Genomic DNA, 15137 nt, shown 5'->3' with positions numbered 1-15137 from the left:
ATGTAAATGAATAAGTAGGAAACTCTCTCCTCTCGTGTGCAAATCTTCACTCAGGTGTGTGTTTGTAGAGAAAGTACCATTTTCTCCTTGGTTTTACTTAGACCATCCCTGTTCCCACATCCCACCTCCCCCTTCACCAAAAGCAGAGAAAGATCTAAATGAAAAAGTTGCCGGTGTGATTTGTGTTAGATGAACATATATGATGTTTGCTCACACTAAGCGTCTCTCAGACACACACCTCTCTTCCATTCGAAGGGTTAAATGCTGCATATCCCGAGCAACCCTCAGCAGTTGCTCAGAGTACATTGTGATTCCAGCTCATTAAATAACTCTCAGATATTACTGCTAATGTACACAGCTACACAAACATACACTCATCTCTGATAAACCTCTAGAGATATATCTCAACATACATACGCAGCACCAACACCTATATTAGATGAGATTTATTATTGTCACGTGTACTGAAATACAGTGAAACGTGTTGTTTTGTGTGCTGTTTGCAAAGAGTCACCGCTCTCTTGGATATCTGTTAACATTACATTACTGTAATAACTTTGGTATTTCTGGCTTAGTATTCCAACTTTTCTTTTTTTTTCTCTCAGTATCCAATTGTTTGTCTAATAGTTCGGTTTCTGCTAACCCACTCAGCTGTGATTTCTTTGGATTACCTTCCTCTTGTTCCTCATCTCATGTGTGCCTGTGTGTGTGTCTGTGTGGGTGCATATTTGTATATGTGTGTGTGTGTGCATGTGTGTGGACCTTTGTGTCCACATGCATACGTGTGTCTGTACATGTATTTGTGTGTATTTTTATTGGTGTGGATGTCTGCGTGTACGTGTGTCTGTACATGTATTTGTGTGTATTTTATTGGTGTGTATGGCTGTGTGTGTACGTGTGTATGTACATGTATTTGTGTGTACTTTATTGGTGTATATGTCTGTGTGTGTACGTGTGTCTGTACATGTATTTGTGCGTATTTTTATTGGTGTGTATGGCTGTGTGTACGTGTGTCTGTACATGTATTTGTGTGTATTTTATTGGTGTATATGTCTGTGTGTACGTGTGTCTGTACATGTATTTGTGTGTATTTTTATTGGTGTGTATGTCTGTGTGTATGTGTGTCTGTACATGTATTTGTGTGTATTTTTATTGGTGTGTATGTCTGTGTGTGTACGTGCGTCTGCGTGTGTATTTGTGTAAGACCACCTACACAAATACATATACCCAAGAGCACGCCAATATCAATGCATTCACACAATGACACAAATCAGTACCTGCACAAATACTGAAGCATTTACTCACAGATATGCCTGCACAGAAAATGCATCCCCACACAAAACATGTCTCCACCCATCCATACATATAGGAGAGAGAGGGACACACAGAGATACAGACATACATGGGTGCAGGAACACGATCACAACAGACAGAGAGATGTGCGCAGTCACAAATATGCGCGCACGCACACACGCACACACACACACACACACAGATGAACAGAAAGACACACGTGCAGACACCTGCACCCACTGACTCACATACTCAAACAGACATAGACATAAGGAACGGCACACACACACACAAGTACACATACACACACACACAAATGCCCACACACAGACATACACACAAGTACACATACACACACACAAATGCCCACACAAACACAGACATAATCACAAGTACACATACACACACACAAATGCCCACACACAGATATACACACAGACATAATCAAAAGTACACATACACACGCAAATGCCCACACACAGATATACACACAAGTACACATACACACACACACATGCCCACACACACACACAGACATACACACAAGTACACATACACACACACGCACAAATGCCCACACACAGACATACAGACAAATACACATACACACACAAAAATACACACAGTCATACACAAAAGTTCACATTCACACACACAAATGCTCACACACACAGATATACACACAAATGCACATACACACACAAATACACACACAGACATGCACACAAATACACATACACACACACACAAATGCCCACACACAGACACATATAGATGCACATACATACAAACACAGACACAGAAACTTACAAACACAAGCACATTGACATGCAGTCACACATACTTGTACACATATACAGGCAAAGACACGCAAACAGACAGATACACACACACACATGCACGCACAAAGACACACACAAACATAGACATGGATGCACAAAAACCTAGAATTAAACATTACATTTTCAAGATTCCCTTTGTGATGATCTTAAAGTAAAATATGATTGGCTGCTTACCAGATTCCCAACATAGAGCATGTTATCAAATTCCTTGGACATGGGACGGTGTTCCAAGCCCATGAACACGGTGTTCAAGACGATACAGATGGTGATCGCCAGGTCCAGGAAAGGATCCATCATGATATATTTCAATATTTTCTTCATTTTTATCCACATAGGGCAGCAATTCCAGATGAGAAATGTTTGGGAAAAGTGATACCAACAGCGAGGATACTTCAGATGGGATTCTTCAAGTTCTAGGAGTGAAACAGGAGAGCAGGATCGGTATTCAGAAATTAGGCAACAACACGTGGACCAGCGACTCTCCTCACTCCACATCATGCGAGAAGGAGTGTACAGATTGTTACGGACCAGGCTAGACCCCCTCAGTATATTTTAAATAGGTAGCTCAGACCCTAAATTGTTCTTATTTTAAAGGCAGTTGTGAAGTGAATATTCCAGGTACAATGCAGCTATTCAAACCACTTGGCTTTAAGCAAAATATTTAAACACCACAGTTGAAGCACAAACTAAAGAAAACATAATTTAGAATAACTTAAATATTGGAAAACTTGACTGACTAGTTGCAGCAATTTAACTAAGGAACCGTTCCAGTTCCCACAACATCCCATAAACACACGCCTTGGCAAAAGGTAAACTCAAACACAGGTTCTTACAGGCCAGAGAGATTTCAGAGAGAGACACTGGTCAGGAATCATCTGCTGAAGCATGGGATGTTTTTTGCACTGCTGCTACAGCTACCAGCAGCTTCTCTGCCACAACTAAACCAAACAAGAAAAAAGAAACCTGTACTGGGAGAACTGGCACCTTCCCTGCCATTGTTAAAGAAGACTTTTCCAGACATTTCAGCACCCCTGCCTTCACAACCCATCTTGAAGGAACCCAAGGACAAAATAACCTTGTTAAAGGGGCAGCACTGTCACAAGATGGAGGAGAATGGCTGATCATTCGGCAACAGGAATAAAGAGAGTAGGTCCTGAAAACCCAAGAGTGCTGTCCACCAGGTGTGAGATGTCCAATATTTATTTCATGAGCAACATGACTGTGGGTGACTTGAGCAAAAGCTATAGTACCATGGTGCGCGACTACTCTGGGAATAGACAGAGGGATGCTGGGAGACAGCTTAGTAAGGTAGTAATAGTGGGTGACTCAATAGTCCAAGGGGCAGACAGCCAAAGTCATGAGTCCCATATGGTCTGTTGCCTCCCGGGTGTAAGGGTGAAGGACATAATACAATGGCTGGATAGGCATCTGGAAAGGGAGGGTGAACAACCATAGAGTCATAGAGATGTACAGCACGGAAACAGAAGCTTTGGTCTAACTCGTCCATGCCAACCAGATATCCTAACATAATCTAGTCCCATCTGCCAGCACTTGGCCCATATCCCTCTAAACCCTTCCTATTCACTTACCCATCCAGATGCCTATCAAATGTTGTAATTATATTAGCCTCCACCACTTCCTCTGGCAGCTCATTCCACACACGTACCATCCTCTGCATGACAAAGTTGCCCCTTAGGTCTCTATTATATCTTTTCCCTCTTACCTTAAACCTATGCCCTCTAATTCTAGACTCCCTCACCCCAGGGAAAAGACCTTGTCTATTTATCCTATCCATGCCCCTCATGATTTTATAAACCTCTATAAGGTCACCCCTCAGCCTCCGACAGTGGTATGTTTCCAACAACATTGTCAGGGATAGTTTGCGGGCTACACAGGATCTGTTTCAGAGTAGGTTGAAACACGAGACCTCCAGGACAGTGATCTCAGAAACATTTACCTGTGCCACCATTTAGACAAAGGCAGATCAGGGAGGTAGATACTAAGTGTCTCTCAGACACACAACTCTCTTCTGTTCAAAGGGTTAAATGCTGCAAATCTCGAACGACCCTCAACAGTTGCTCAGAGTACATGGCAATTCCAGCTCATTAAATAACTCTCAGTTATTACTGCCAATCCTTAACATCACACTCAAAAGTACCTAGCCACACTAATATGCACTAATCTCTGATAAACCTCTCAACATATGTCTCAACATACATACCCAGCACCAACACCTGTATTAGATGAAATTTATTATTGTCATGTGTACTGAAATACAGTGAAACATATTGTTTTGTGCACTGTTTGCAAAGAGTCACCGCTCTCTTGGATTTAGGGGCGTAGGTTTGCTCACTGAGCTGAAGGTTTGACATCCAGATGTTTCATTACCACACACACACACACCAACCACCATCAATCCTATTACCAACGAAAACATCATGAAGCTAGTGGACCTGTGCCTCACCACCCACTTCACCTTCAACAACATAATCTATGGGATCTCCGCTATCAGGATTCATAGCAGAAGCGGTAATACAAAGACTAGAACAAACAGCCCTACCAATCATCAAACCAAAAACCTTGGTCCGCTACGTAGATAACACCTTTGTCATCACAAAACGAAACAAGATAGAAGAGACATTTAACATCATCAACAACACCCTCATAGGCATAAAGTTCACCAAGGAGGAAGTAACCAACAACAAACTCACATTCCTGGACGTCACAGTCGAAAGAACAGACAACGGAGAATTACAAACCTGCGTATACAGAAAACTGACAAACACTGACCAAATACTTAACTACACCAGCAACCATCCCACCACACACAAACAAAGCTGTATCAGAACACTATTTCAACGAGCCACTACACAGTGCAGCACAGACAAACTTCGGAAAACAGAGGAGAAACACCTATACAACGTATTCAAGAAGAACGGATACTTAAAAAATACAGTCCGCAGATTCCTCAAGAACAAACCACGACAAGCAGACCAAACACAGCCAGAAACCCTAACCACCTTACCATATATCAAAGAAGTTTCAGAAATGACAGCCAGACTACTAAGACCCCTCGGAATCCTAGTAGCACACAAACCCACCAACACACTCAAACAAAAACTAACAAACTTAAAAGACCCAGTACAACCCATGGACAAAACTAACGTCGTCTACAAAATTCCATGCAAGGACTGCCACAAACACTACATAGGACAAACAGGAAGAAAGTTAGCCACCAGGATACATGAACATCGGCTAGCCACAAAAAGACACGACCCTCTCTCCCTCGTAGCCCTATACACGGATGAAAAAAAAACACCATTTCGACTGGGACAACACATCTATCCTGGGACAGGCTATGCAAAGACATGGCAGAGAATTCCTAGAGGCCTGGAACTCCAGCCACAACGCCATAAACAAACGCGTAGATCTAGATGCTATCTATCAACCCCTCAGAAAACAGACAGGAAATGACATCACCACAAACCCCAAGAACCCCATCCAGGAGAAAGATATAAATAGAAAGCTGGAGACAACAGCTTTGCTTCACTTGGAGGTCGCCACTGATGATGTTACCTAGCCAGGTAATGAAACGTCTGGATATCAAACCTACAGCTCAGCGAGCAAACCTACACCCTAAACCTCAACCTGAGCTACAAACCTTCACAAACCTTGCTCTCTTGGATATCTGTTAATATAACATTACTGCTTGGGTTTTTTTTTGCAGATTCCCTGCAGTATGGAAACAGGCCCTTCGGCCCACTAAGTCCACAATGACTATCCGAAGAGCAACACACACACACCCCCTGCCTACACTGTGTTTACTCCTGACTAATGCACCTAACACTATGGGCAATTTAGCATGGCCATGTATGGAAAGAGCTGCCAGAGGAAGTGGTGGAGGCTGGTACAATTGCAACATTTAAGAGGCATTTGGATGGGTATATGAATAGGAAGGGTTTGGAGGGATATGGGCCGGGTGCCAGCAGGTGGGACTAGATTGGGTTGGGATATCTGGTCGGCATGGACAGGTTGGACTGAAGGGTCTGTTTCCATGCTGTACACCGCAATGACTCCATAACTCTAATTCACCTGACCAGCACATGTTTGGACTGTGGGTGGAAACCAGAGCATCCAGAGGAAACCCATGCAGACACGGGGAGAATGTGCAAACTCCATACAGGCAGTCACCCAATGCAGGAATCGAACCTGGGTCTCTGGTGATGTGACGTAGCAGTGCTAACCACTGAGCCACCACGCCACCCCGTGGTTCAGGATTACAACTTTTCTGGAGGTAGATGAGTGGCCTGAGGAATGGTGTAGAAGAAGGGGATTCAGATTTTTTTTTTGGACATTGGGATCATTTTGGAAAAGGAGAAAACTGTTGAGAAGAGGTGTGCGTGACTGTGCTGAAAAGGAACAAGTCTTCTGAGGAAGAGAGACAGTACCTTTTATTTCGTAATTCACTTGAGGGATGATTTGGAGATGCCAGTGTTGGACTGGGGTCGACAAATCACCCAATACCAGGTTTTAGTCCAACAGGTTTATTTAGAAGTGGTGCTGGAAAAGCACAGTAGGTCAGGCAGCATCCGAGGAGCAGAAAATTCGACGTTTCGCCCGAAACGTTAATTTTCCTGCTCCTCGGATGCTGCCTGACCTGCTGTGCCTTTCCAGCACCACTCTAATCTAGATTCTGATCTCCAGCATCTGCAGTCCTCACTTTCGCCAGGGTTTATTTGGAAGCACTAGCTTTTGGAGCGCTACTCCTTCATCAGGTGGAACACTCCAAAACCTAATACTTCTAAATAAACCTGTTGGATTATAACTCGGCGTTGTGTGATTTTTTTAACTTTGTCCACTTGAGGGATGTGGGTGTCACTGGCTGGGCCAGCATTTATGGTCCATCCCTCGTCACCCTCGTGCAGTTGGTGGTGAGCTGCCTTCTTAAATCACACTGTAGTGGTGATGGATTTAAACTTGAAAGGCAGGGGGTGTGGCTTAACAAATGAGCCGAGTTTTGGAAGTACCAGAGAGGGAAGATGGCAAATGGGGAAAAGGCAGTGACAGAAGGCTGGAGTGTTGACACTGAACAAATGAATCATCACCTACCAATGGGCAAGTGAGAGATAAAGGCAGAGTCAAACTGTATATATGTAAATGCAGAGTATAGTGAACAAAACTGGGGAACTAGAAACAGAATTTGCTCTCGGGATATGATATAGTACCATTGACAGAAATGTGGCTCAGGCCAGAACAAGTCTGGTTACTTAACATCCCAGGATATAAGGCTTTTATTAGAAACAGGGTGGGTAAAAGGAGGAGGTGTAGTGATGTTAGTCAATGATAGCATCAATGACCTTGTACAAGATGCAGTTTCTGAAAGATAGGAGGTGAGAAACGGGAAGGGAGCAGTGGTCTTGTTGAGTATTTATTATAGACCTCCAAATAGTCGGGCTGGAGTAGAAGAGATGACACAGTGGCTCAGTGGCTAGCACTGCTGCCTCTTAGTGCCAGGTACCCCGGTTCGATTCCAGCCTCGGGAGACTCTGAGTGGAGTTTGCACATTCTCTCCGGGTGCTCTGGTTTCCTCCCACAGATGTGCAGGCCAGGTGAATTGGCCATTCTGAAATTGCTCATAGTGTGAAGTACATTAATCAGAGTGAAATGGTTCTGGGCGGGTTACTCTTTGGAGGGTCGGTGTAGACTTGTTGGGTTGAAGGGCCTGTTTCCATACTGTAGGTAAGCTAATCTTAAAAAAAAGAGAACCTTTGCAGGCAGATAATAGAAACTTCCAGGACAAGTAGAGTTCAGATAGTTGGTGATTTCAGTTACACTAGGGTAGACTGGGAAAACAGGAATATGTAGGACATGGAAGGGGAAAAGTTCCTGCAATGTGTGCAGAAGAATCTTCTGGAACAATACATTTCCAGCCCTACCAGGGAGGGAGATGTTCTGGATTTGGTCCTATTAAGTGAGGGAAGCGAAGTGGAGAACATCAAAGGAGGGGAGCATTTGAGAAATAGTGATCATAACACAATATTAGAAATAAAAACAGAAATTGCTGGAAAATTTCAGCAGGTCTGGTAACACCTGCGAAAAGAAATCAGAGTTAACATTTCAGGGCCGTTGATCCTTCCTCAGAACAGTTTCAATATTAAGTTGATTTAACGGTTCAATGTTAAGTTGGAAAGGATAAAAATCAGAGCTGAAAATGTGTTGCTGGAAAAGCGCAGCAGGCCAGGCAGCATCCAAGGAGCAGGAGAATCGATGTTTCGGGCATGAGCCCTTCTTCAGCTCTGATCTCCAGCATCTGCAGTCCTCACTTTTTCCCAAGGATAAAAATCAGTCAATGATTACAATCTCAGACTGGAAAAGGGCAGATTTTCCCGAGGTCTAAAAGTTGAACTGGAGGACATTGATGAAGAACTCATTTTGGTGAATAAAACAGGCGATAAAAAATGGGAAAATTTCAAAACAGAGAAGAATAGGTTGCAAGCTGGGTACATATTCACGAGAAATAAATAAGGGGTGTCTAAAGCTAGAGCACACTGGAGGACTAAGAGTGAGGGTTGATGAGAAAATAAGGAAGTGAAAGGAGGCATGTGATGCACAAGGGAATAATAAGAGCAATAGAAATCAGTAGGAATATCTGAAATCCGGGAGAGAGGCTAAGGCTGGAATAAAGAAGATTAAGAGGAAGCTTAAGGAACTGACGGCAAGTTGCACCAAAACAAACAGTAATATATTCTTCAAATATTTTAATATTAGAAGAATAGCGAAGGATAGAGTGATGTCCACAAGGAACAAGCAGAGAAAGTTGCTCATCAAAACAAAAGATATGGCAGAGGTTCGAAATGAATATTTTGCTTATGTTTTTACCAGATAAGGAGATGGTGACAATGGCCGAGTTGAAAACTTGGGCATTCAGGAGCTGAGCAGTGTAGTGATAGATAAAGAAGAGGCACTGAAAAGGCTGGCAGCACTCCAGGTAGAGAACCCACCAGGCCTGAATGGGAGTATCCTAGATTCCTGAGGGAGCAAATTGCGGAACCATGGATAGACATTTTCCAGGCCCCACTGAACACAGGATTAGTTCTGGGATACTTGAGGATTGCAAACGTCTAAGAAAGGGAGAAAGGATAACTGAAGAAACTAGAGACCTGTCAGCCTGACATCAATAGTGGGAAACTGGTGGAAGCCGTAATATGGGACAAGGTAAATACACACTTACATAAAACTAAATTGATATGAGGCAGTCAACATGGTGTTGTCAGGGCAGGTCATGTCTGACAATATAATTGAGTTCTTTGACAAGATGACACAGTCAGTGAATGTGGATAGTGCTGTTGATTTGCATATTCGGCCTTTCAGAAAGCATTTGATATGGTGTCACATGGCAAATTAGTAATGTCTGGGGTTGATGGGTAGCATGGATTTAGAAATTGGCTAAAAATATAGGAAACCAGGAAGGTACAGATGGGAACTTCCCAGGTTGGAGACTAGTTGAAAGTGGTGATCCCCAGGGATTGCTGTTGGGATTTTCTGATTTATATAGATGATTTTGAGATGAGAGTTAAGAGCAAAATCTCTAAATTTGTAGATGATATTAAGTTAGGGAGAATGGTGAATTGTGAAAATAAAACTGAGTGACTTCAGAGGGACGTTGACAAATTGGCCAAATGGGCAGACACCTGGCAATGCAGAGAAATGTGAGGTAATGTTTTTTTTTGATTGAAGCAACATGGAGAGACAATACAGGCTCATTGCTGCAACTTTGAGGGGAGTGCAGGAACAGAGGGACCTCCCTAGTTCAATTCTCTGAAATTGACCAGGCACATTGAGATAGTTGTTAAAAAGGCTTATAGGATCCTATAAATAGAAGCATAGAGTGTAACAACAAGGACTTAATGCTACACATTTACAAATCATTGGTCAGGCCACATTTGGAATATTGTGTTTAGTTCTGGGCACCTTATTTAAGAAAGGATGCCAAAGCCCTGCAGAGTGTGCAAAGGGGATTTACTGGAATGATACCAGGAATGAGGGAATTTAGATGCAAAAAAAGATTTTGAGAAATGGAGCTTACTCTCCTTGAAGCAGAAGTGACCTCATGAGGAATTGAAAATGATTAACACATTTGACAGGGAAAGAAGGATATTTTGTTCCCAATAGTTGATTGGTCAGTAACTCGGGCTCACAATTTCAAGATTGTCAGCAAGAGAATGAGGAGTGAGATGATGAGAACTCAGAGAGTTGTTAGGATTTGGGATGCGCTGCCTGGGAGAGTGGGGGAGGCGGATTCCATAGGGGGTTTCAAAAGAGAGCTGGAGCTATATTTGAAAGGGATGAATTTAGAGAAGAATGAAGATGGGACTGGAGAGTGGAACTGGCTGGGTAACTCTATCAGGAGTCAGTACAGACACAATGGTTTCCTACTGATCCATAAAATTCTATAATTCTATGATTTTATGTATGTTTCTCATGGAAACCCCACCTCAACTAAGGCACGCAAAAGGCATTGGGTATCTGAGCACATGCGAAGTGCTATGGAAATGCAATGACTTTCCTACAGTCTCCACGCCTTGGAACCCAAATGGTGACATTCTGCACAACATTGAACCCAATGCCCATTGAGGTCCACATCCCAAATGGTGTCTCACAGCAGACTGGGCCTGAAAGCAGCCATTTCATAGAATCATAGAAACTAGCAGTAGACCATTCAGCCCTTTGAATTGTCTCTGCCATTCAATATGTTCATGGTGGATCCTCCATCTCAATAACGTTGTGCTGCTTTCTCTCTGCACCCCTTGATGCCTTGAATATCTAAAAATTTTGGTCCTCTCTCTGGTCTCCCTGCTATAGGAAGGATTAGATTCCCTACAGTATAGAAACAGGCCATTTGGCCCAACAGATCCACAATGACCCTCTGAAGAGTAACCCACCCAGACCCATTCCCCTACCCTACATTTACCCCTGACTAATGCACCTAACACTATGTGCAATTTAGCATGGCCAATTCACCTGACCTGCACATCTTTGGACTGTGGGAGGAAACCAGAGAACCCGGAGGAAACCCACGCAGACACGGGGAGAATGTGCAAACTCCACACAGACAGTCACCCGAGGTGGGAATCAAACCCAGATCCCTGGTGCTGTGAGGCAGCAGTACTACCCACTGAGTCACCATGCCACCCTCAATTGCAGCGTCTGCCATGATGGAATGTTGTGAAACTTGAAGAAGTTCAGAAAAGATTTACAAGGATTGTTGCCAGGGTTGGAGGCTTTGAGCTGAAGGGAGAGCTGAACAGACTGGGGCTGTTTTCCATGGAGTGTCGAAGGCTGAGGGGTGACCTTATAGAGGTTTATAAAATCATGAGGGTCATGGATAAGGTGAATAGCCAAGGTCTTTTCCCCAAGGTAGGGGAGTCCAAATCTAGAGGGCATAGGTTTAAGGCGAGAAGGGAAAGAGTTAAAAGAGACTTAAGGAGCAAATTCTTCATGCGTAGAGTGGTGTTTGTATGGAACGGGATGGCAGAGGAAGTGGTGGAGGCTGGTACAACTGCATCATTTAAAAGGCATCTGGATGTGAATATGAATAAGAAGGGTTTACAGGGATAGGGACCAAATGTGGCAAATGGGAGTAGATTAATTTAGGATGTGGATGAATTGGACTGAAGGGTCAGTTTCTGTGCTGTACATCTCTATGACTCTTTGACTTTAATGGAGGGAGCAAATACTTATATAGTCTGTTGCATGATGAACAACAGTTTCAAAGTCTTCACAGCCAATGAAGTATTTTTGAAGTGAAGTAATTATTGTGATGTAGGAGATACAGCAGCCAATCTGCATTCAGCTAGCTCCTACAAACAGCTCTGTGCAAATGACATGACAACCTTGGTTTTTCAGGTGAAAGTGGGTACTGCTGGAGATTAGAGTCTAGATTAGAGTGGTGCTGGAAAAGTACAGCAGGTCAGGCAGCGTCCAAGGAGCATGAAGGGCTTTTGTCCGAAACATCAATTCTTCTGCTCCTTGACTACTCTATCTTGACTCTAACCTTGACTTTTTGTGCGATATTTTTTGACAGATAAATATCAATCCGGACACCGGGTTGACCTTCGTTGAATGGGTTTCACATCTCTGGGAGCAGGCCGTTTACAATATTAACCCGAAAGGTGGCACTTCTGACAGTGCAGCACTGCCTCAACACTGCAGCGGAGGATCAGCCTTGATCGATATGCTCAGGTCAAGCTACCAAGAGTGTCAGCTCTTCCCACATTCCTGTCAGGGTCTCAGATTCCCAGGCTCAGAAACTGGAATTTTATTACAGTTAGCAATGTAGAGACAGACTGGACAGCAGCTTTGAAGTTGTGGGGAGGGGGAGGCGCTGGAAACTGATGCAACGAATTGCAGGTCTATTAAGAAAGGGAAGGGCTTTTTTAGATTACTTACAGTGTGGAAACAGGCCCTTTGGCCCAACAAGTCCACACCGACCCGCCGAAGCGCAACCCACCCATACCCCAATTTAGCATGGCCAATTCACCTGACCCGCACACCTTTGGACTGTGGGAGGAAACCAGAGCACCCGGAGGAAACCCACACAGACACGGGGAGAATGTGCAAACTCCACACAGTCAGTCGCCTGAGGTGGGAATTGAACCCGGGTCTCTGGCGCTGTGAGGCAGCAGTGCTAACTGCTGTGCCACCATGCCGCCCATTTGGCTGTCGGACCAAATTGGACTGCACTACTGCAGAATAGCTCAGGTTCAATAACGTCCTCCTGTACCGTTCCAAGTTTACCCCTACTTCAACAGCAACAACATTCCCACAGCTCTGAGGAAGGGTCACTGGACCCGAAACATTAACTCTGATTTCTCTTCACAGACACTGCCAGACCTGCCGAGCTTTTCCAGTAATTTCTGGTTTTGTTTCTGATTTACAGCATCCACAGTTCTTTCGATTTTTATCCCCAATCTTCAGCAATTAAGAGAGACGAAATGCAGAGAGAGAGATGGGGGAGGGGAGAAAATGAGAGAAAGTGTAAGAGAGAGGAGGGGGAGACAGAGAAACAGAAGAGGGGAGGGGGAAAGGATATTGAGAGGGGGGGAGTGGCAGAGACAGAAAGAGGGGAGTGGGGGTTGAGAGAGAAGGGAGAGCGGTATGAGAAAGAGGCAGAGACAGAGAGAGAAAAGGGGTGTTGAGACAGAGAACTGGAGAAACAGAAATGGAGGGAGAGGAGAGGGGATTGAGAGGGAGAGAGAGAGAGAGCGACTGGGAAACAGAGGTAGGGGACGAGAGAGGTATAAAGAGAGGGAGTGTACAGGAGAGAGAGAAAATGATAAACAGACAAGGGACACATGGAAAAGAGAGTGAGGGGAGAAGAAAGAGTGTGTGTGTGTGTGTGTGTGTGTGTGTGTGAGAGAGAGAGAGGGGAGATAGAGGGACAGAGCTTTGACTCATTCTGAAAACATGATCCCCTCTGCTAATCATTCAAAGCTGCTAATTGTTCCACAAACAAATTCTTTAAAGCCTCTGGGCAGATGTCTCCAAATGTTTTCATTCAGGAGCCCATTTTGCACAGTGCTGTGGTTACTGAATCTGACTGGTCTACACCAGAGTTGCTCCACACGAAGCAGCCTCTGCCTTCCTCCATCCAACCCTGCGGCTGTGAGCTATACCCCTCCATCTCCTGAGTTTGACATCTCAGGGTGAACTGCAGCAGGCACTGCATTCTGACCATTTTCCAGATAAAGACATCCTGCCAGAATTTACTTTTGATATCTGCCACCTTTAATGCTTTGATGCCCTCCTACGATTCCACAAAATGTGGTGACTTTAGCTTCATGGCTGGCGGAAGATCCTGGATCCATGGATTATATTTCTTCTGCAATCATCTGCTCTGTGCCCAGTACCAACCTCACCAAGACATTTTCCTCATATCACAACCAGCAACTCACTTTTCCAGCATGCAGCATTCAGTTGGCCGCATATCGATTGGGATCTAGGAGCATCAGTGGGCCATTCAGCCCATAAGGTCTGCTCCAGCATTCAGTGAGATCATGGCCGATCTTTTACCTCAACTCCATTTTCCTGCACTATTCCCATATCCATGGATATTTAGAGATCTATCCATCCCAGTCTTGGGCATGACAGATTTCCATAGCCTTCTGGGAAAGGGAATTCCAAAGATTTGCCACCCGCTGACTGAAGGAATTGTTCCTCACTTCAATCTTACATTTATTCTGATACTGAGTCCTCTGGTTCAGGGACAAAACAACTTGGGCAAATATCCTTCCTATATGTCTCCTGTCGAGGTTTCAGGGAGGTCATTGTCTTCATAGATTCTTTACAGTGTGGAAGCAGGCCATTCAGCCCATCAAGTCCACATTGATACTGCCCAGACTCAACTCCCCTACTCTACCTGTAACCCTGCATTTCGAATGGCTCATCCACCTTGCGTAGACACTACAGTGCAATTTAGCTTGGCCAATCCACCCTAATCTGCACAATGTTGGACTGTGGGAGGAAACCGGAGCACCCAGAGGAAACCCCACACAGACACGGGGAGAATGTACAAATTCCCCACACGGACAGTCACCCGAGGCTGGAATCAGATCCTATCGCTGTGAGGCAGCAGTGCTAACCACAAAATCTGGAGAATATGTGGTTGGTTTACTCAGTCACTCGTCATGAGATGATCTGGCCATCCAGGGAACAGTATTCAGTTACAATCATGAAGGACAGCCTTCATCGGTTTTGACAGCCAGTACTATTCCTATTGATTCTGGAGTTGGAGACAGAGACCAGGCACTCTGTAAAACGCACACCCATAAATACTGTGTATCCTCACTGTATTGATCCTGGTAATTTGAGATATTCATAATATCCATGTCTTTATTTCTTGGGGACACAGATTTTAAAAGGCACGTGAGTAAAAGAAAGTAAAAAGCGAAAAGGTAATTACTGAGTTTAAATGATTAAAAAAATATCATTGCTGGGGACATT

General features: G+C 44.1%; 1 protein-coding gene across 1 annotated transcript in view; it reads right to left on the bottom strand.

The window, feature by feature from the left end:
• scn5lab (sodium channel, voltage gated, type V-like, alpha b) overlaps window positions 1-15137 on the bottom strand; it is a 367399-nt gene that overhangs the window by 207393 nt on the left and 144869 nt on the right. Inside the window, exon 14 of the mRNA XM_060825166.1 lies at window positions 2310-2548. Within this exon, the coding sequence (XP_060681149.1) occupies window positions 2310-2548 (239 nt within the window). The remainder of the gene's footprint in view (window positions 1-2309; window positions 2549-15137) is intronic.

The sequence above is a fragment of the Hemiscyllium ocellatum genome, chromosome 5, assembly GCF_020745735.1.
Source record: "Hemiscyllium ocellatum isolate sHemOce1 chromosome 5, sHemOce1.pat.X.cur, whole genome shotgun sequence".
Classification (NCBI taxonomy): domain Eukaryota; kingdom Metazoa; phylum Chordata; class Chondrichthyes; order Orectolobiformes; family Hemiscylliidae; genus Hemiscyllium; species Hemiscyllium ocellatum.
The sequence above is the reverse complement of the archived record's forward strand: the minus strand, read 5'-3'. Positions and strand labels throughout refer to the sequence as shown.